At 34.6% G+C, this 24,203-nt stretch overlaps 1 protein-coding gene and 1 non-coding gene across 2 annotated transcripts; both read right to left on the reverse strand.

The window, feature by feature from the left end:
• Positions 1–706: 706 nt before the first annotated feature.
• On the reverse strand, positions 707–778 carry Trnah-gug. Its single transcript has one exon. It is a non-coding gene; the product is annotated as a tRNA-His (tRNA).
• Positions 779–11,931: 11,153 nt separating this feature from the next.
• LOC111043357 (zinc finger protein 664-like) lies at positions 11,932–23,668 on the reverse strand. The gene is made up of 5 exons (XM_039424790.1): positions 22,242–23,668; positions 21,168–21,275; positions 20,174–20,288; positions 15,770–15,849; positions 11,932–14,352 (listed from the first exon to the last, which is right to left on the reverse strand). The coding sequence occupies exons 1-5, from the start codon at positions 22,257–22,259 to the stop codon at positions 13,411–13,413; spliced, it is 1,263 nt and encodes a 420-aa protein (XP_039280724.1). The 5' UTR covers positions 22,260–23,668; the 3' UTR covers positions 11,932–13,410.
• Positions 23,669–24,203: the final 535 nt, after the last annotated feature.

Below are 24,203 nucleotides of genomic sequence, written 5' to 3' on the forward strand. Positions count from 1 at the left end.
AAAGGTCAGCTAATTTAATTGAACTGATGATAAAAAGTATTATTATTACCTATTATACTTTACAAATATTTAGGCTAATGAAAGAAAATAATTGATTAAGCAGACAAATTCATCAAATAGCCATAATGTTATTGGTAAAATAAAGTAAAATAAAATTCTACTGTCATTGGATACAATACAGTAAGTTGAAAAGATTTTAACCATTTTTTTTCATTTAGGCAGTTGAGTAGTTCACGATATTATTCATTACCTACGACTTAAGAAAATTCATCAACAAATAGTTAAGATTACCGGTATTCATTTTTTCATTAAATGAGGTAGAAAATTTGTAATAATTATAAGTTACCTACCGTACTGTGATAGTGGAGTAAGTATTTTGAAAGATATTAATATGCTGTTTTTAATAATTTACTGAATCAACTGAACTTGAAATCAAGTTATGTTTTTTTTCTCACTGCGAACTTTTCAATTAGTAGGTATTTCTATGATAATAAGCCTATAGGCTCAGATAAGAATTAGCTAGATGGTTTTCTGTGGTTTATGTAGGATTAAAAATCAAATCATGACTTTGTTCAGAAGTATCATAAAATACTCATTAATTACGTCAAAACATAATAAGAAATTAAAAAAATAATAAGAAAACAAGAGATTATTAAACAAACAGTGGGCAAGAGGAACCGTCAAGAAGAATTCGTCAAAAAAATTGTGCCGTGACCAGGATTCGAACCTGGGTTACTGCGGCCACAACGCAGGGTCCTAACCACTAGACGATCACGGCCTTGTGAATGAGACTGCAAAATGACAGCTCTAGAATCAAATTATGGCGGTCAGTTTCGTTCACTTTTTGCGGGCAATTCAAATCAGGATTATTCATTCATAGTATTCGAAATTGAATTATTCTATTAATAACATTTTTATTAATTCATTTAAAGCAAATCAATGATAATATATTAAGTGCAAACAAAGTATCTGCAGTGTATTGTGAATGTTTTTCTATGATTTGTTCGGGAAAAGATTAGAAAATTCTCAATATTGTAAGTGGAAAAAGTTTAGTTTATCATTATTACCATAGCCACCTCTAATACACCTCTATTATTAGATGTGGCTATGTTATTACCCTACATTGATAATATTGTTATTATTTCATTTATCAATGTGGTGTTGGTAAGATAATAATTACATTTCCACTAAAATAATTATTATAGGACTGTATTTGATAGTTTTCAATATTAATTCACATTCAATCAACAAAATATTCTTGTGTTTCATAATTATATAATTATTATACAGGAACTAAAAAGCGTAAGGTAGGCTTACCAACTATAAAACTCAATAAGATTGTTTAGGGCTTCTTAATAAATTATTGTATTTTTGTATTATAATGGTAGACATACCATAAGTTGGTAAGTTAGTGTGATAAGTTAACTTAAACTCAGGTTGAATTTTATGTAATTTATATAGATAACGACAATACTTACTGTAAGTTATAATCTTATAATTATATGCTACTTATTCGAAATCATTGAAAAATACAGTGTTTCATTGAAAATATAGGGTAATTATTAAGGTATCGGTACAGTATTTATTGGTAAAATTAATACAAAATAATTTAGAAAGATTGTATAATCATAGCACTAAAACATTGTAGTTTGTGTAATATATAATTGGGGTTGGGCGTATTGTAATAACTTTACAACCTTGATTTCTTTCAGTGAAATGATTACCTTATTGAATAGAAATGTCATGATGATTATTTTATTGGTTTCAATAAATTGAATACATTTCAATTTGGTAATTCTCATTTTCAATTTATAGTGATAATTTTTCTCTTTCATCTGGGGTTCCTTCTCTATACCAGCTATATCGTTGGAGGATAAATTTTTATTTCTTATTCTAAAACTCAGAGATCTTATTGAGAACTCAGAGATCTTATTGAGTTTTCAATATATAGACCTAATTGATACATCATAAAAGTGCAGTACATTATCTATCTATTATTATTCATTATGTGGATGAGTGCAATCCAAGCAAATATTTTTCCCAAAGATTTTAATATGCAAGTTATTTAAAAAAGTACAACCTATTTTTGGGATTGTAATTTTTGGGGGGGCTGTTTCAACTGTCATATTGAGGAATTATTTGTGGCGCAAAAACTAATCATTAAAATTATTCTAAACAAACCTAGATTGTACCCTACCGAGATGGTTTTTAGTGACTTTAAGATAATGACAATACGAATATATTATAACCGTATATATTTATATATTATAATATATAATTAATATATGAGATAATGACTAAGATAATGACAATACGAATATATTAAAACCGTAATTGAATACTTGATAAAATATAAATCCCTTTTTCATCGCAATTTAAATTCAATTGTAAATAATTATCATTCAAGGCCCACTGCAAAATAGATATGAGTCACATATCACACCAATATTGAATGTTTAAGGAAACAGTTGATCTATATAAGCACCAAAATAATAAACCTTATTCCAGACCACTTCCTTATTGATAGACTCTAAGATTAGTAGAAAAACTAAACTAGAAATAAAAACCTGGACATACAGTAACTTTTTCTTCCATATCGACGTATGAATCTCGAGATTTCTGCTCAAACTACTGTTTGCAAGGCCAATTCTTTCAGATACATTATTTGTTGAAAGTGGACTCGCTTACAATTTTTGTACCTAATTTTTTTAATCTTTTTTCTTACTTCTTCTCCAATACTTCCCTTTTCTTCTCCTCTTCACCCTTCATTCCTTACTTTTATACCCTCTACCTGCCTATTATATGGGAAACCATAGTTGGCTAGGTATTTTTCCTCCTTTCTTTCTTTTCAGCACACCCCGCCATGAAGCCTGTTTTTTATTTTATTTGAAATTTATTTCTGATTGTGATTTTTTATGTTTTGATTTCTTCTATGTATATTGTATTGTGTTGATTTGAATAAAATTGTATTGAATTGAAAATTGTAGAAAAAATTTTTTGTATAGAATGAAAAATATTGTTCAGAACAATAATAAAGTTGTGGGATTCGATATTTAAGTTGATTCAGAACTACCGTATATTTATTCATTCAAGTTACCAATTCAATTGTCCAAGGCCTTCAACACTATATTGGGCAACAACAGTCATGCCATTTTTCGTAATCCTTGATTATTTGGTACTATAATATAACACCACATACTATTATCTGAATTATTTTCTAGTTACTCTAATTTTTCAATCACGATTTCTGTTTTCGATAAGAATAGGTGGGCGTTGTAGATGTAGACGATATTGTAAGGTTGGTAGCACACGATTATACAACCTAATTTCTTGTAACACTTCTTCCACAATATTACCTTGAGAAATAGTAGATTTTGGTAAGGTCATCAAAACAGCCATTTCAAAGTGAAATATTACAGTATTCTTAGTTATTTCATTTCTTTAAGTAATCATTAAATATGGTTGTATCTATTATTTTCATACATTCATTTATCGATAATCCTAAAGGTACTATTAAACGAGCAACTTCTGTTTATATGTTTATATGTTTGTATTGCCGTATCTCGAAAACGGCTCTAACGATTCTCACGAAATTCAGAACAGGTTTATAATAATATGAAGATTCGATTGCACTAGGTCTCATCCCTGGAAAAACTCTCTGAAGGACATTAAAAGGATATTATCCTTGGAAGAACAGATTTCGTCGTCTCTCGATAACAGAAGATGCGTGTGCCTATGTGGGAGATCAGCTGTGTAATCATTCAAACAGCTTACCGTATCTTGCGAAAAATATTATCTAGAAAATTTTAATAGACTCTATCAAAATAATATGATTTATTGACATGACATGGTTTACCACTCTAAATTAGAGTATATCATAATATTCAAAGTTAATCATTATTTTACAGTTTCAAGTGATTAGTGAGTGTTATTCAATTTGGTTTGTAAACAATCTAAATTAGAACTTTTCTGTTTTTAAATATTTTGACTGAAAATTGGACCTGAATTCAAGTTTATGAAACATAACCTACTTTTTGGACCATTTATAGTGAATAAATCAAAATTCAGGGAAGAAACAGTTTTGGGCTGTGCCTGTTTGTCCTTCCCCAATATGGTGTAAGTGCACATCCAGTGCCAACATACCTATTATCAAATTTTTGGTTGGGATCGATTTAGTATGTTATTTTGAGCACAAAATCACAATAATTAAACAGCACTCACTTTTGTTTTTTAAATAAACTAGGTTCAAAGTAGCACAATTTTACATGCATTTAAGCTATGAGTAGCAGCCATTTTGATTATTGAAATCATCAAATTATGATATTCCTAATCTGAGTTTTCCTAACCCAAAGCTTTCCCTAACCTAAGCTTTCCTAACATAAAGCTTTTCCTAACCTACAGCTTTTCCTAACCTTAGCTACTCATGGTTGCTACTTATAGGTTAAATGCATGTAAAGATCTGCTACTTTGAACTTAGTTTATTTTAAAAACAATATTGAGCGCCGTTTAATTTTTGTGATTTTGTGCTCAAAATAACATACTAAATCGATCCCAACCAAAAATTTGATGACAGGTATGTTGGCACTGGACGTGCACTTTAGCCCCCAATCATTTTGAAGAATTGTGCTCTGTTTATCAATAAATAAATAACGAGCGAAGCTTGGAGCCCCGATATTTGATCCTTATTCAAGAATACAATCAAGTGAATGAGGTTTGGTGTGTGTGAAATTAGAAAAGATTTCGTTGAGAAATGAAAGAAAGTTCAGTTCTAGGTGGATTCAGAAATACCGAGAAAAGTGGTCTTGCAGCTTATTTCTGTCATTCTTGCAATAATTCTACTACAAATACTTCTTCAATAATAATCTGAGGGATTATAATAGAATTGATAAAAGTTTTGTAGTTCCAATAAAACACATCTTCTTGATCCATGAGGAAAAGTTATAATTCAATTAGAATTGAAATTTTATTCACACAACACAATATACAATAGAAATCATGAAAAAAACAATGGTTTTTGAACAAAATAATCACAATGATAGATGGAATAATAGTGAAAGCATGGTGGAGCGGCAAAGGTAGCTTCAAACTTGAGAGTGTTTAATGAAATGCGTGTATTTGAATGGTGGCACACACAGTGAGTATAGAATGTAAATAGAATATAGAATGTATTACATTGTATGTAAATAATGTATTACATTCTATACTCACTGGGCGCACATAGTAGAGCGGTATGTTTTGACACATTCAACCAAAAATATACAATTAATCAATTAATCAAATATACAATTTTGACGATTCCCAGGTCAACGACCATGGAGAAGACTACAACAAGTAACAAGTAACAATAAACAGTATACAATAAAATTGAATGGAGATCAGGACGTTATGGGTGCTTGAATTTGAATATAATTTATTCAATATATAATATATTATATAGTGAGATACTATTAATATCGATTAATCTCTGGAGAAATAATCGATTAATTTTTAATCGATATTTGATAACTTCGATTAAATGCAGCAACGAATATTATTTTATAATCATCTACCTCTTCAACGTTGCCAGATCGTCTTTCAACTATGTAGAAACACTAGCCGGCTGCCTCGCTTAAATCGCGAAAATTATCAATTGATAAATCAATTTTCAAGATATTTAATCTCAATTTTGAAAATTTAGGTCTATTCTATTAATGAATCATTAGAAAAAAATCTGGTGTGGCGCACTCACACAACTTTCCTTGCCGTTATGAAAATTGATCACCTGACACTAGCGTTCACGCGCATCTCAAGTCTACTTATACACAGAGCCAGCTGTGGTGACAGGACAATAACGCTGGAGACATACGAGGTCTGCTATCTCTTCATAGTGAATCATTCAATAGAATCAACAGTTGCCAACAGTTTGCAATTGGATAATCACATTTTCTCGAATTACGAGCTTATTTTCAATTTTAGGTGAAAATGCTACTGAACATTAATTGTAGAGATTTTCATTATCAATCTTTTTTTTTTGTTTAAATTGTATCTGAAGCCTGATAATTGAGAATCTAAAATCAAACTTTGCATAGATGGGGCGGAGCTCCTAAAATGTTTTTAGATATGGAACTTGTGGCAGTTGATAGAGCTTATCAATGACTATTTTAGGTATAAATTTAATCAATATCATTGGAGCCGTTTTCGATAAAATCGCGAAAAACCCTGTTTTTGACAACATTTTTGCCAATTTAGTCGCCATCTTTAATTGAATTTGATCGAAATTGTTCTTGTCGGATCCGCATATTGTAAGGACCTAAAGTTTCAAATTTCAAGTAATTCCGTTAATTGGGAGATTAGATATCGTGTACACAGACGCACATAAACTCATACTTAATAACAATCTATACTTAATATACTTACAATCTATACAATCTATACTTAATAACACACACACACAGACCAATACCCAAAAACCACTTTTTTGGACTCGGGGGACCTTGAAACGTATAGACATTTACAAATTGGGGTAACTTAATTTTTTTCGGAAAGCAATACTTTCCTTACCTATGGTAATTATTATAGGGCAAGGAAAATAAAAATGTTCTTTTGAAAATAATGAGCAGTTGATATTATGTTTCAACTCAATTTAATTTCAGTTAATTTTCAAAAAACATAATACACGAATATGAAATACAATATACAACATATTTTGGAATCCCCCTACTAGACTATCAATCTGTTTGGATGGGGGGGGGGGGAGTTCCACTCTATACATATAAGCTGAATCATATAAGTAGATATAGAAGTAATAGAAGCTCATAGAAGTAATTAATAGAGAATACACTTATATTGTAGATGTATAATTAATATTTTAATTATAAAATAGATAATACATTGTGCTGATGTATATTTAAGAATAAGTATGTAGGAATAAATATACTTAATTCATTGATTAATAGAATAAATAAAGAAGAAAAGACAATATTTCATTGGAGACCGCAGTGGCAGGGGTTCTAAAAATTCTCAGAAGAGAGAATGAAAAGAAAAAAGCATAAACCAGAAATTGCAGCATGTAAATGTGGAAAAAACGAAGATACACCATGAGAGGTGCTAAATATGTAGCATCCTCATTCATATATCTGTAGATTTGAAATATTTGCGGTACTTTGAGTAGCCTAGCCTATATAGAATTTCTACAATATGGGTCGGTTATTCAATTTTACAGAATCTAAATTTGAAAACAATAATTATTATTGTATCCTTTATTACACGTTTTCATGCCTAGTCCACACATAAATAAAATTGGCCCAGTAAGCTGGTCAGCTTAGTCTTGTCATCACACTGCTGTGTGGCCAGTGCGGTGCCTCATCAAGGCCAGCGCTAGCAAGTGACATATCCATGATAGAAATTAAAAGAATATTAACTGAAGGGGATACAATAGAAACCATAAAAAGGAATGTAATAACAATAAAGCTTATATCAACTCAATTACACAGAAAAAACAGCAGAGCAGACGACAAAACAGGAAACAGCACGAATTGGTTGACAAGAGTGTGGATGGGTGGTTTGGCAGCGCTGGCCTACACTCGACAAAAATCGGAGCAATGTCCAACCAAGTCGAACGCTGGCAAACCACCCATCCACACTCTTGCGCTCGTCGTCATTTGTATGCATTGGCCTATAGTGTGGATGCGGCATTATATTTCTCTTCATTCTTATCAGTAAAAGAAAATTCTATAGATGGAAATAAGTAAGATATTGCAATTACTCAAATGCTATTGAATGAATTAATTCGTAAGGCTTTTGTTGGTGGGGGAGTCCCTAACGAGAAGGTTCCACCTCGCCTGAATATATGAGCCAGGACCGCCAATTAACGTGCCCATCCGTTGACATGTGAGTGACATGGTTTGCTATGCAAGCACTCTATCCACTACCCCCTGTGATCACTTAATAAATTCTTCAAATACTCTGTTAAATTTGACATTTTCGGCCTAGATTGGTCAACCTTTTTCTGACAAGTTTCCAAACAAAAATATCCGTCTCAGTTTAAATTACCCCGCTAATAGGGTGAAATACGAAAACATGGCTTCAGATCCGTATGCAGATACTTAGTTTAAAGTTGAACGGAGAAATGTCAGCTGTTCGTTTAAACCCCCTATGAAACACGTTATTATAAATGCAATCATACCTACAAGTAAACTTGGTTTAGCGTTAAACGTAGTGTTAGCATATGGTCCTGAAGTAGATCGTGCACTAGGTCGGTGGAGCGAATTAAATACAATGTGATCAAGTTAGTGCATCTCCTTGCACTAGGTCGGAAGCGCGGCGCGACGATATTGGAATAGACCCAAGCTCTACTCGAATAGCTTTGAAGCCTGCTCTTGCAGTGCATGTTGTGTATTATCTATTCTTATTGTAATTTTGTTAGACATTTTATTGTAATGACATGGCCTAGTGCAGGGGTCTCCAACCCTTTTTATCCAAGGGCCACGTTGTTAATTCTTGGGAGGCTTAGAGGGCCAATAACAAGGATGTACGTGGAGTTTTGGGGATGTAAAATTATGATATTTCCATTATAATAATATGAGGAGTTTTAAGTAGATTTAATTAAAACACAGGAAGAAACAAACCAATTCAGTTCAATACAAAGTCCAATTTATTGAGTGTAAAAAGGTCATAAGAAAACTTGACAATGCATGAATTTAGCAAGTTAAACAAAATGATAACTTTTTTATAGTAATAAGACAACTTGACAATACACGAACTCACAGAAAGTTACCAAGCTAAATGAGAATACTTATTTTTAGTGAGAAGATTGCATTTCTTTTCCACTTGAAATGTCCGCCCATTTAGGATCAAACTTTGTAGTTCCGATCATTAAAATTGTTTTCAAATGTTCATCTGACAAGAAAGATATGTATTGGATTTATCAAACTTCATTTTTGAAAATGTTTGCTCACATTAGTAGGAATTTTTTTTCAAGTTTTTAGAGTCTTTTTCTGGGAGAGACATGTACAGTCCGTGCAGACCATTTGCTAATATCTCACAATGGTTGATCGCTGCTTGTTTACAGCTAATTCTACACTTATAAAGAAATTGAGTGACTAGTAAGAGAAGAGTACTGAATACAGTTGTTGAAGAACACAATTGTTGTCAAAAATGTATATAAATATATATTTAAAAAAATCTGTAGCAATAACTCTCGGCGGGCCGGACAAAATCTATCTGCGGGCCGGATGTGGCCCGCGGGCCGTAGGTTGGAGAGCCCTGGCCTAGTGTACTGTATGCATTTTCTGGCTGTAATAAAATCATTGAACTGTTCGGGGTCGGACCGCCTCGCGCCGCGCTCCTACTGCAATGCGGTCAGGTCGTAAATTTTCCGCGCTCGGGTAACTTCGTGAGGTCTCGGCTGTTTCCGTCCTCTGCTTTAGTAAACAGCCTGCTGTTCTTTTGTCTTCCAGTTAACATTCTAATCAACTACCTACGATTACGGTCTCTTCTATACCCAAACTCAAACAGATTATAAAATGATCAGTTATACTTGTTTTAATTATTGCGCCAATAGAATTATTAATATAATTTGAAGAATTTCTGTAGAAAATATGATCTAAGCAAGATTGTGAGCCATTAACTACTCGTGTAGGTTTATTTATGTATGATTTAAAGCCGTTAGATGAAAGTAAGTTGAAGTATTCATTAACAACGTTTGAGTTACGGTTTAAATCTATGTTTAAATCACATTCTAATCAACTACCTACGATTACGGTAAGTTAATGGGATGTACCAACATTTTCTCTTCTTCCCTTGATAGTTCCTCTTTCTCTGCTTCATTCACAACTGCCAAAAATAGCATTTCTTCATCAGAGTCATCCATCACTCACATCTGCCACTTTATCACAGCCTCAAATTAGAACTGACTTCAATTAGATCTCTAACTTCAACAACTATGTCTTAATTCAAATCGCAATTGACAAGTATACGTCACGACTAACTAGTCCAAACCGGCGCCGCGCCGCGCTCTTAGTGCACGGACCTTCCATTTTCCGCTCTCCTGCGCGGCGTGCTGCTCCACCGACCTAGTGCAAGCTCACCTTAAGAGCTTTTATTGGAGATAAAGTTGGAGAGTATTGTTTGATATTTTACGCCATTGTCAAGATGCCTCCAAAAATTGTTGTTTGGGAGCATTTTGAAGAAAAATAAAATTAGTCGATCTTTTCTGAACAGATTGACTGAACCTCAAGTCAACTTGTTTAAATCATCATGATCATACTCATTTTGGGAGTGGAAATAATAGTGAATAACTTTGAAACAATAAAAAATGGAGGAGGATCAGGAATACTAGATTTGAAATTAAAGTCGATTTGATAGAAAACCAGCTTTTACTGTTCATGAAATACCAATTATACTGAACATTATTTTGATGAACATAAACACAACTATTAACACTAAAATTTAATACTTTATACTTTTAAAGCCACTTTGGTAGAAAAATAGCTTTTACTGTTTCAGAAATAAAATCATACTGAACATTATTTTTATAAACATGAACACTTCGACAATTATGAAAATCATATACATAATGCTGCATACAGCATTAGTTTGACTACTAAATATAAACTAAAATAAATGAAAAAAATAGATTCAGTATTTTAAAATTGGTGAAAGTCAATGTTGCATAATATGATTATTCAATAGACGTTGCGTTACTCAAAAGACATGAGGTAGTGTTTATACAAATGAACAATGGTTGTCAAAAATGTATATAAATATATATTTAAAAAAATCTGTAGCAATAACTCTCGGCGGGCCGGACAAAATCTATCTGCGGGCCGGATGTGGCCCGCGGGCCGTAGGTTGGAGAGCCCTGGCCTAGTGTACTGTATGCATTTTCTGGCTGTAATAAAATCATTGAACTGTTCGGGGTCGGACCGCCTTGCGCCGCGCTCCTACTGCAATGCGGTCAGGTCGTAAATTTTCCGCGCTCGGGTAACTTCGTGAGGTCTCGGCTGTTTCCTTCCTCTGCTTTAGTAAACAGCCTGCTGTTCTTTTGTCTTCCAGTTAACATTCTAATCAACTACCTACGATTACGGTCTCTTCTATACCCAAACTCAAACAGATTATAAAATGATCAGTTATACTTGTTTTAATTATTGCGCCAATAGAATTATTAATATAATTTGAAGAATTTCTGTAGAAAATATGATCTAAGCAAGATTGTGAGCCATTAACTACTCGTGTAGGTTTATTTATGTATGATTTAAAGCCGTTAGATGAAAGTAAGTTGAAGTATTCATTAACAACGTTTGAGTTACGGTTTAAATCTATGTTTAAATCACATTCTAATCAACTACCTACGATTACGGTAAGTTAATGGGATGTACCAACATTTTCTCTTCTTCCCTTGATAGTTCCTCTTTCTCTGCTTCATTCACAACTGCCAAAAATAGCATTTCTTCATCAGTCATCCATCACTCACATCTGCCACTTTATCACAGCCTCAAATTAGAACTGACTTCAATTAGATCTCTAACTTCAACAACTATGTCTTAATTCAAATCGCAATTGACAAGTATACGTCACGACTAACTAGTCCAAACCGGCGCCGCGCCGCGCTCTTAGTGCACGGACCTTCCATTTTCCGCTCTCCTACACACCGCGCCGCTCCACCGACCTAGTGCACGCTCACCTTAAGAGCGTTTATTGGAGATAAAGTTGGAGAGTATTGTTTGATATTTTACGCCATTGTCAAGATGCCTCCAAAAAGTGTTGTTTGGGAGCATTTTGAAGAAAAATAAAATTAGTCGATCTTTTCTGAACAGATTGACTGAACCTCAAGTCAACTTGATTAAATCATCATGATCATACTCATTTTGGGAGTGGAAATAATAGTGAATAACTTTGAAACAATAAAAAATGGAGGAGGATCAGGAATACTAGATTTGAAATTAAAGTCGATTTGATAGAAAACCAGCTTTTACTGTTCATGAAATACCAATTATACTGAACATTATTTTGATGAACATAAACACAACTATTAACCCTAAAATTTAATACTTTATACTTTTAAAGCCACTTTGGTAGAAAGATAGCTTTTACTGTTTCAGAAATAAAATCATACTGAACATTATTTTTATAAACATGAACACTTCGACAATTATGAAAATCAGATACATAATGCTGCATACAGCATTAGTTTGACTACTAAATATAAACTAAAATAAATGAAAAAAATAGATTCAGTATTTTAAAATTGGTGAAAGTCAATGTTGCATAATATGATTATTCAATAGACGTTGCGTTACTCAAAAGACATGAGGTAGTGTTTATACAAATGAACAATGGAAGATTGACAGCCTTACGTTAAAATACTATGCATACTATGAAAATAGCATTCTCTCATTGGTTCTTGTGGATTTAATCATGATTAGAATTCAACAGGCTTTATGCAACCGGGCTTAAGATAGCAGTACTGTAGAAGATTTTAGTACAAAAAACGATGTGACTAAAATAAACCACTAATATGATTCATTATCATTCTACATTAACAATGTTCAAGACCTTTTTTATATAAAAGTTATATATTCTATACAGCATTATAAAAATACTAGAATTATTTTCTAAAGAATTATGATTGAAATCTCAAGGGGTTCTTTGTATTGGATAATATTAAATGAATAAGAATGGAAAAAGCAAGGAAATATAATAAAAAAGGTCCATAGATCGAAAGAATAAGCAAATCACGTCGTTAGTCTTTCATACAAAATAAAAAAAACAAGAGTATCATCATGTCAATCATCTATTGGATTTCCACATTTGCAGTGAACATTATGTTTTCCAACATAATATTCATATTAGGAAAAATTGCTCTACAAGGCAGGTTCATAATATAAGTGTACTAAGGATTTCAGGGCCGAAGGACATTTATTTTTGAAGTCATAGTTATGCTTACATGGAGTCAGGTTTTCACCCTGCCAAACCAACATGGCCATCACCACAAAGCAATTGCTCTGAATGGGACCATCCAGCGCATTCCCCCTCACCTACCACCTTCAAATCTCTACTCTCCACCTACATGAAGCTGCTCATGGGAGAAAATGTTTTTCATGGTACAAGGGGGTGAACGAACCATTGTAATAGTTGACAAAAGGATTGAAGTAAGATTTTTTGACATCTCATTTGAAATACTCTCTTGTATCAGCAATTCTCAACATTTCGACCTCAAAACAGTCTTATTAGGCAGGTAAGGAATCAGGCTGATGAGAGTGCTTCATATCTGCAAGATTTCAAATTGTCTTGTGTATCAACAAAAAAAGATTCAAATTGCAAGAAACAGTAAAGCTCTTCGTACCGACTGTACACTTATAAGGCTTCCCTTTGGTGTGAGTAATTCAAATGATGAGACCGAGGGAAGCTTTTCGTACAGACTGTACACTGCTAAGGTTTCTCTTTGGTGTGAGTACGCATGTGAACATTCAAAGTATTAGACCGAGAGAATCTTTTTGTACAGATTGTACACTGGTAAGGTTTCTCTTTGGTGTGAGTTTTAATGTGAAAATTCAAATTACTAGATTGAGAGAAGCTTTTTGTACAGACTGTACACTGGTAAGGTTTCTCTTTGGTGTGAGTTTTAATGTGAAAATTCAAATTACTAGATTGAGAGAAACGTTTTGTACAGACTGTACACTGGTAAGGTTTCTCTTTCGTGTGAGTACGCTTGTGGACAATCAAATAATCAGACCGAGAAAAACTTTTTGTACAGATTGTACACTGGTAAGGTTTCTCTTTGGAGTGGGTACGCATGTGGTGATACAAATTACTGTATTGAGAGAAGCTTTTTGTACAGACTGTACACTGGTAAGGTTTCTCTTTGGTGTGAGTACGCATGTGAACATTCAAAGTATTAGACCGAGAGAATCTTTTTGTACAGACTGTACACTGGTAAGGTTTCTCTTTGGTGTGAGTTTTCATGTGAAAATTCAAAGTACTAGATTGAGAGAAACGTTTTGTACAGACTGTACACTGGTAAGGTTTCTCTTTGGTGTGAGTTCGCATGTGGACATTCAAGTCACTACTCTGAGAGAATTGTTTTGTACAGACTGTACACTGGTAAGGTTTCTCTTTGGTGTGAGTTCGCATGTGGACATTCAAGTAACTACTACGAGAGAAGTGTTTTGTACAGACTGAACACTGATGAGGCTCTGTAACTGTCGTTTTGAGTGTTGCATTTCTATCTCCCTGATCTATGACATCTCGATTTCGATTAGGTTTTGTTTTTACTACCAGTATTTCATTGTTTCCATCTTGTGATTCACAGTTTTCGTTTCCTCCTCCTTCTTCTTCAGAGGAATCACCACAACTACCAGCTGATTGAGACACCTGAAAAAGTCCAAGAAATTGATTTGAAATTTAATTTTCAGTGCAGGAAAATGTCAACAAACACATTGTTTTCTCGAAAACAAACACTGCATTTGTACAGTAGTTGAATCCAATGCATGAGCTAACTTGTGGCGAATCGCATAGATTATGTTTGAGAAGTATCCATACATCAATCTCTATGTATTCAAATAGTTTTGCAAATAGTCAATAAAATTAGCAATACGAATGGAATTCCCAATAATATATCTGTTTGATTCAAAATTTGCTTTTCTGAGCTTTGAGGAGTGTGAATTGTTTTTTGAAAATGAAAGTGGCATAACCTACAATTTGTGCCAGACTGTATAGTATATATTGGAAATGGGACAGCTTTAGGCATCAGGCTTTTATGGTTTTCTTCATGTCAAGTACTTGTACAAAATGTGATGAATAAATATTTAGTGAACCCTTGATTAGGTCTAGTATGTTGTATTGGATTAAATAAAATTGAACATAACGTTTGCACATGTTATATTTATTTGCTAAAAACATCTTATGATACGATAAAAACTGACAAATAATATCAAAATACAGGAGGCAAACTCTGATTGTATTGGATTAAATAAAATTGAACATAACGTTTGCACATGTTATATTTATTTGCTAAAAACATCTTATGATACGATAAAAACTGACAAATAATATCAAAATACAGGAGGCAAACTCTGAGTTCTAGGTTGAGTAGTTGAATACTCTCTGAAAAAAGATATTCACTCAAACAAGACCGTTGAGAAATTTTATCTTGTATGTCGTTATTGAATAGATACTTTTTTGAATGCTGTTCTAATCATTCAAAACTTTCAAATCTTTAAAGAATCATGAGGTTCTGGTAAAAACCTCTTTACCAGTTTTACATATGAATTTACAAAATAAGTGACATTGCACACTGCAGACGTCAATCTACTTTTAACTGCTAAATTTTTGCAGACATTTGATATCATCATCATATTTACATTTCAAAAATATCTTTACAATAAGTATCATAATAATTATTTGTTACTAATCTTTTTCAATGGCATTTTTTTATTTATAGAACTGATATCTTGATTTGTAATATCTATTAACCTACATGCTATTATGTATTATGTTTTTTCAATAGATATTAATTGTGTATGATTCACACATTTATTGGAATTAGTAATAACATGAACAAATCAAATATATAACATCAAAGTATATTAGGTGAATGACGTTTGTTTTTGCTTCTAACTGTAAGATCTCTTCTGGTTTTGCATCCATTGTACTTGTTCAGTGAACAAGTTCCAAGCTCAGACATCATTCATGCTTCCTTACCGCCAAAATAAGGAAGTATTTAGATAAATATGATATGTTTCTCTGGAATATTTATGCACTAGAATTTGAAAGCTATTGTCTTACTCACAAATTCGTGATCTGAGCTCTGGTTCTGGTATTGTCTTCTTGCATTACTATGCAGTACATAAGCAGTGGGCAAGGTTATCTCTGAAACATAAACCAACATCAACTTGACCCTTGAGGTATGCAAGAGGACATAAAGCACAATCAATAGATGTTTATCAAAACATTCACTTGTCAAAATCAACTGCTACAACTACTGAGGCTGAGCAAATATTTTCAGCACATACAATTTTACATTTTTTTTAATCAAACGATCTGATATTTACAAAACCGATCATTTATTCAAATGATTTTGAGATACTAGCTTCTGTTCTTACACCATTATCATTCAAGTAAACAGTTCACTGGAGATTTATAATGTTATGATCTATAATGAATTAAATTAGTTTCTCAATTTTATTTTAATAAATCAGTGATTTTTACAAATCACTAGTTGTAAATTAAGTTGTCCTATTATCAATCAAGTCGTTTTTATTCAATATGGATATGTGTAGCACATAACCTTCACAATAACATACAACGTTATATTACTCTGATTTGATGATGATGAAAGATTATTATATTTGTTTGGAGATAATATTTCATTTTGTGAGATGACTAGGCAAAGTACGAGGCAAGATCATAAAATAAGAGTACCGAGTCTGTCACAGCTCAAGCAATTTTATTTGCTAATTTCAGTTTTGGCTAATCAGGCGAGTCCTAATTGCCTGATTCCTAAATCACCAATTAGAGGTTAATCGGTTAAGAATAATTGACGACGCAACAGCTTTATTTCGCAAGAGATGTCGGGAATCTCACACAAACCATACTTTTCCAACTGCTCATCAACTCGAAAAACGTTCTCCATCCATATGGAGAAATAGTAATTTGGATGTGGCAAGTTGTTTGGAGCATCGCATAGGATGGTCTATGATGAGATTCTTGATGTCAGCACCTGTTCAACATTGGTTTACTATTCTTATCGGTGATGAGGCAAACATAGAGCTATATCCTTTTTTAGCTCCACACGTTATCTAACAGCTCTTCTTCTGAGTAGTTCTCTGCAAATTTTCTATGATCTCACAGTATCGTTCAGAGCTGATAATCTCCCATTATTATTTATTGTTTTTGAAGGGACGGATTCAAGGATCTGAAGGTTCAAAGAACCCCACACGTCAACCGAAGCTTATTGTGTTCCCAAGTAGTATGTTAGTTAGGCAAACCGATTCCTGTGTCCTTTACAAGAGCCAGGAGTTTTTCCCTATTCATCACCTTAGTCCATCTCTTAGTCTGAGACTGATTAGTCCTCGTGACCTACATGAGTTCCACTCCTGGTCCTTCAGCTGAGGAAGGGGTGGCCAAGTTGCCTCTAGTGCGCCCGGCCACCCCTGACTCAGCCTCTTGACCCACATTTGTTCCCGGAGTTTCACCCATCTCTGGCCTCTTGGTTTTTTCTTTTTGCCCCTCCGAAACTTCGCAGGGTCAAAAGTCTCAACTCTCCCAAGAGGTTTTGCCTAAATGGCTGCCCTTCTTTGAGCAGTGGTAATGTTTGGTCTCTCCACCCACAAACTCATGACCTATGTGAGTTCCACTCCTGGTCTTCTTTGAAGGTCCTTCAGCTGAGGAAGGGGTGGCCAAGTTGCCTCTAGGGCGCCCGGCCACCCCTGACTCAGCCTCTTGACCCACATTTGTTCCCGGAGTTTCACCCATCTCTGGCCTCTTGGTTTTTTCTTTTTGCCCCTCCGAAACTTCGCAGTGTCAAAAGTCTCAACTCTCCCAAGAGGTTTTGCCTAAATGGCTGCCCTTCTTTGAGCAGTGGTAAGATTTGGTCTCTCCACCCACAAACTCATGACCTATGTGAGTTCCACTCCTGGTCTTCTTTGAAGGTCCTTCAGCTGAGGAAGGGGTGGCCAAGTTGCCTCTAGGGCGCCCGGCCACCCCTGACTCAGCCTCTTGACCCACATTTGTTCCCGGAGTTTCACCCATCTCTGGCCTCTTGGTTTTTTCTTTTTGCCCCTCCGAAACTTCGCAGTGTCAAAAGTCTCAACTCTCCCAAGAGGTTTTGCCTAAATGGCTGCCCTTCTTTGAGCAGTGGTAAGATTTGGTCTCTCCACCCACAAACTCATGACCTATGTGAGTTCCACTCCTGGTCCTTCAGCTGAGGAAGGGGTGGCCAAGGTTATCTCTGAAACATAAACCAACATCAACTTGACCCTTGAGGTATGCAAGAGGACATAAAGCACAATCAATAGATGTTTATCAAAACATTCACTTGTCAAAATCAACTGCTACAACTACTGAGGCTGAGCAAATATTTTCAGCACATACAATTTTACATTTTTTTTAATCAAACGATCTGATATTTACAAAACCGATCATTTATTCAAATGATTTTGAGATACTAGCTTCTGTTCTTACACCATTATCATTCAAGTAAACAGTTCACTGGAGATTTATAATGTTATGATCTATAATGAATTAAATTAGTTTCTCAATTTTATTTTAATAAATCAGTGATTTTTACAAATCACAGTTGTAAATTAAGTTGTCCTATTATCAATCAAGTCGTTTTTATTCAATATGGATATGTGTAGCACATAACCTTCACAATAACATACAACGTTATATTACTCTGATTTGATGATGATGAAAGATTATTATATTTGTTTGGAGATAATATTTCATTTTGTGAGATGACTAGGCAAAGTACGAGGCAAGATCATAAAATAAGAGTACCGAGTCTGTCACAGCTCAAGCAATTTTATTTGCTAATTTCAGTTTTGGCTAATCAGGCGAGTCCTAATTGCCTGATTCCTAAATCACCAATTAGAGGTTAATCGGTTAAGAATAATTGACGACGCAACAGCTTTATTTCGCAAGAGATGTCGGGAATCTCACACAAACCATACTTTTCCAACTGCTCATCAACTCGAAAAACGTTCTCCATCCATATGGAGAAATAGTAATTTGGATGTGGCAAGTTGTTTGGAGCATCGCATAGGATGGTCTATGATGAGATTCTTGATGTCAGCACCTGTTCAACATTGGTTTACTATTCTTATCGGTGATGAGGCAAACATAGAGCTATATCCTTTTCTAGCTCCACACGTTATCTAACAGCTCTTCTTCTGAGTAGTTCTCTGCAAATTTTCTATGATCTCACAGTATCTTTCAGAGCTGATAATCTCCCATTATTGTTTATTGTTTTTGAAGGGACGGATTCAATGATCCAAAGGTTCAAAGAACCCCACACGTCAACCGAAGCTTATTGTGTTCCCAAGTAGTATGTTAGTTGGACAAACCAATTCCTGTGTCCTTTACAAGAGCCAGGAGTTTTTCCCTATTCATCCCATTCATCACCTGGTTTGCTTGTAGCAGTCCAGTGTGATATGCTTGGTAGTCTCTTAGTCTGAGACTGATTAGTCCTCGTGACCTACATGAGTTCCACTCCTGGTCTTCTTTGAAGGTCCTTCAGCTGAGGAAGGGATGGCCAAGTTGCCTCTAGGGCACCCGGCCACCCCTGACTCAGCCTCTTGACCCACATTTGTTCCCGGAGTTTCACCCATCTCTGGCCTCTTGGTTTTTTCTTTTTGCCCCTCCGAAACTTCGCAGTGTCAAAAATCTCAACTCTCCCAAGAGGTTTTGCCTAAATGGCTGCCCTTCTTTGAGCAGTGGTAAGATTTGGTCTCTCCACCCACAAACTCATGACCTATGTGAGTTCCACTCCTGGCCTTTTTGTAGGTCCTTCCGCTGAGAGAGGGGACGCCAAACTGCTTCTAGGGCGCCCGGCACCCAGCCACCCTCGACTCAGCCTCTTGATCCACATTTTTGTGCCTGGAGTTACACCTATCTCTGATCTCTTAGGTTTTTCCCCTCCGACACTCTGCCGGGGAAAAAGCCTCTCCCAAGGAGTTTTGCCTGAATGGCCGCCCTTCTTTGAGCAGTGGTGAGTTTTGGCTTCCCCACCCACAAACTCGTGACCTACGTGAGTTCCACTCCTAGCCTTCTTATAGGTCCTTCCGCTGAAGGAGGGGTCGCCAAATTGCCTCTAGGGCACCTGGCCACCCTCGACTCAGCCTCTTGACTCACATTTGTGCCATGAGTTTCACCCATCTCTGGTCTCTTGGGTTTTTCTTTTTGTCCCTCCGACACTGCCATGATGGGGCAGATCCCGTGGGTTTGAAGGCAAGGCAACTTCTGGATTTGCCTTGGGGTCCCTTTTAGTCGCCTCCTACGACAAGCAGGGATACTGTGGGTGAATTCTGTTTTCAGCACATTCTTGAGTACGTTCGACTCAAAGCTCCCCCAACCCACAGGGGGCATTTCCCATTAAGACTTATATCCATTAATTTCGTGAACTGTCTTCTCAACTATCAAAATTACTTTTTTATCAAAATGCAGTAAAAACATTGCCTAGAAATCAACTAACCTTTGCTAACTGTCCTTTCGTTTTCTTCATCATCTCCTTCTCTTACAGATTCTTCTCCAGTTGAGTGCGTTTCCTCCTCTTTTACAGTGAGTAAACTGTCAGGGTTGGAGGAGACCTGGAAATATACAAAAAGATAATATCATATCAACATGCACAGTTTGAACATAGAACTGATTCTTCCATAAATTACAGATTTTTTATGATACATCCATTAGAGCAATCAGTGGTCTTGAATCCAAAGTGCTCAAACAGAGAGATGCGTTAATAATTTTTACTCCAAACATAATAAATTCTAACTACTTACAAAAAATTGTTTTTTTTTCTGCATTCTTAAATTATAAGCTAATACATCTAAATGACAAGGCATACTTTGAAAGCTTGCTACTAAGCTCAACCTTTTTAGTAACTAGAATACAACGTTTTTCTAACACTGTCCTGTCCTTCACTTTGGAAATGTATCAACTGGGGAAAAATCTATATTTGATTGTAACATATCAGTTATAATACGTGGAATAAATGATAATACTAGTAATGTTCCAGAGCTGTATTTTATCAATGATTCCAGTATTGAAAAAAGTTATCCACTGCCATATTTCATTGCACTGGACGAATTCCAAATACTATTAGATTCATAAAGCGATAAATCTAGGAAATTAGTGAGACTGGAATAGATAATCTTTTGAATTGATAAATTTCAACTGATACTTGGGAACTATATTCAAAATATAGAAGCAATTTGGCTTTGTGGTCGCTCTCATAAGCTATCTATAAGATAAGTTAAGCTACATTCGTCTGATACTCCCTTTGTAAGGGTGACCACTTTGGAAGCTGAACTCCTCTAAATACTATTTATGAGTTTGAAAATCACTTCACAGTGGTTTGGGAACCAAGTAAAGCTGTAAGTAACTGAGTTTGTAGTTGACTCATCTGTCATTATCATTACCCTCGCACAAGCCTAGAGTTCATGTAGACATCATCCTCAGCAAAACTTTACCTGTTCGTCAACCAAAACTTCCTGCTTGCCAAGCCAGGACATGGTGTAGTCAATGTCAATCTCTTCTTTGATGTCGTCTTCATCCATGTCTCTTGGCTCAGACTTCACCTGCAAAGAATGATGATACTAGTTAAATAGAAGACAACTGTAGAATAGGGGATCACCAGGGTCCAGGGTTTGAGTTATGAGCAAGAGCAAGTGGATAATGTATAAAACAATCAATAAAAACTATGATGCGAAAGAAAGTATGATATGAAGAAGAGAACTTTGATATTAAATAAATTTTTAGTTCAATATATTTTTTGAGGTTATAAAACTTAATTCATAATATTCATTAATTATGAATAATCATAATAAAATATACTTTTGAGGTTATGAAAACTTGAATACAAGTAAACTTGACTTCACGTTTTCAAAATTGCCCATTCAACTTCAATGTTGAAAAAAACTAGAAATCAAGGAACATTGACCAATGCAGGCACAGCATAAAATTGGGAGTTCTTCTGATTGGTTACTCGGCCAGTTATAAAATGTCTTGCTCATCAAATTAGAAGAGCATAATCTAAAAGTTAAAAGAAAATGTTACAGAAGCTAGGTTTTTGCTTTTAAATGGCAAAAAATTTATATTTTTTGAAATACTTTAGTAATTTTAGAAAAAGCACAAATGATAAAATGCTAAAATGGGCTACTGGACATTAAGACAATTTAAAATGAAACTCCTAACGCCTAACCTCAATGAAATAATATTATAAAAATCGATGTATTAATAAAAACCTGTTATACCATTATTTCTGCCGATTCAGTGATTGAAAGTAGGTTATGCAATATCCACTGAAGAAGTTCAACAATTTTCAATTGTGGCCAAAAATAATGAAGCTATAAATTATTATTGAGTCTCTAGTCACGGAATAAGCATACAGTGCTTCTTTCCTCTGTGCTCTAGTGTATTGAAGTGCAACTTTTTCAAGACATTATGAGAGCCAAATACATTTATAACATAATGCTAACATACGAAATAAATCAATTGAGCTGAAACCCATAAATAAAATAACCAATTAAAATAATAAATCTTACCCTCAATACTGGATTCATTATGAGATGAATGCTTTGCCTTTTCTTTTGCAGTACTGTAAAACTGTTGTTTGTAATTCTATTGCAAAATGAAATGAAGATAAAATGCAGAACGAGATATCAGATTTCAATTATTTATTATCCCGCCGATACAAAACTAGAAAGAAATCTGAATAAAAATTAAATAATTAAAAAACACTAGAAATTTTATATGCGCTTCCACGTGTGGGCACTTTGCACAGAATAGGGGAACAGGAGCTGGAGCAAGCAGAAGCTTGAGCAGGAGAAACGCCGACAGCGCGCTCGTGGTGAAGATGTGTAGTCATCAAGGGGAAATTGGCTGAGCGGCTATTATTATGTAAAAATACCTTACTTGCAATGCACTTATTTTAAAAATTATTGGACTGGAAAGGAAATGAAAATACCTTGAAGTTCTGAGAAGATTAAGCAATATTAGTTGCAATAAAGAATATTATAATACTGAATTTATATAATAATAATATTCATTGATTTCCTGGGTGAAGTGGATTTCTTTAGGCTTTACTATTGAAAGGATTGAGTGAATAATTTTGTTATTTTTATTGCTTGGATACTTGTTGATTGACATAGCTATATTGCTAAAATGTTCATGGAGGGTTCTACATGGAGTTACATGATGTTCTATCATGTCTTGCCATACATTGTTTCAGACATCCTAACCTAAAACAGGTTATCCTGTTTAATGTTTTTCGTTGGACCATATTTACTAATCCACATGTAGCTTTGAATGAATTATATGGTAATGATGATATACAGTATATAATAATTTTGAGCTATAGGCAAAATGAACTACCAGCAACATTTCATAGCAGTAGGTACAACAGGTCATAGAATTATTGTTTTGGTGATTGGCTATTATACTACTTCTTGTATGTAAGGATTGAATTATTTACAATATTTCATATGAATAATCATAAAACATGTATGGACTTGTCACTTTCTCTTTAAAAGGCAATTGGAATTCTATAGAGAAATAATACTTATTAGTGGACTATCTCACATGAAATCAAACCTGATTAATAAAACTTATCCTAATAGCTTACCCCATAAAACAAGAAAAGCTTATTTTAATTCATTCAGAGAGCATGTAAATTAGGTATAAAGAAGATATTTTATTATTATAAAACATCATGAACGATCACGTTTATATTTTTATGCATTTTGTTTTGATCTGTACAGTAAAATATGCAGACGACGCATACAACGTTTGTCTAATTACTATCTTTTAACCTTTTACCTCCTTCCTTTCAACAATATTGCATACATTAACACATTCTAAAAGGTTTACTAAGATAGAGTCTCGTATTCAATAATCACATTTTATGTGTTTTATTCATACATTCTATATCTGCCAATGTAAACAAGGAATGAGAATCCCTAGACCTGTTTCATATTTTGACCACCAGAGACTGCATAAGTCTAAAATCTTCAGCAAGGCACAGAGAAGAGGACAGAGAACTCATCTGATGTTGCGCTAAATGGGTGACCAGCAGTTTTGAGTGGATGTGGAGGGGGGTAAAGTGGGTGACTAACAGTTAGTTCTTCAACTCGCTATGATAGATCAGTACCATCGACAGGCCTTCCCCGCCAATTCAGAAATCCCCCTCCAACAGTTGTAGTACTCTGTCATCTCCTCCCCTTGCTCCCCTATGTCATTCCACATTCAACAAAATAAAAACAAGTCACGATTGGCAATTATCCAATATTACTAGTAGATGATCGGCTTGCTCTTTAGAAATTGTTTACAATGAGCGTCTTCAGGGATACACTGCTCCAATGACTCGAGTGACTCGAGCTAGGTGACCCGCGTTTCATGGGAGCTTTTGACAGTTCATCACCCGGTCGCCATCTTTGATTTTTCTAGCCCGGGTCAGGAATCGTGACCCGACCAAATAGTACGGGCTACGAAGTTCTAACTCGAGTCAC

Source organism: Nilaparvata lugens, chromosome 3, assembly GCF_014356525.2.
Source record: "Nilaparvata lugens isolate BPH chromosome 3, ASM1435652v1, whole genome shotgun sequence".
Lineage (NCBI taxonomy): Eukaryota > Metazoa > Arthropoda > Insecta > Hemiptera > Delphacidae > Nilaparvata > Nilaparvata lugens.

Bases quoted from the DNA above. Each gene is read 5' to 3' on its own strand.
- LOC111043357 (XM_039424790.1), bottom strand. The intron at 20,289-21,167 runs GTAAAGTTTTGC...GTATATTTCCAG, and splicing joins AAGTTTTGGTTGACGAACAG to GTCTCCTCCAACCCTGACAG. The intron at 15,850-20,173 runs GTTAGTTGATTT...TTTATGTTTCAG, and splicing joins CGAAAGGACAGTTAGCAAAG to AGATAACCTTGCCCACTGCT.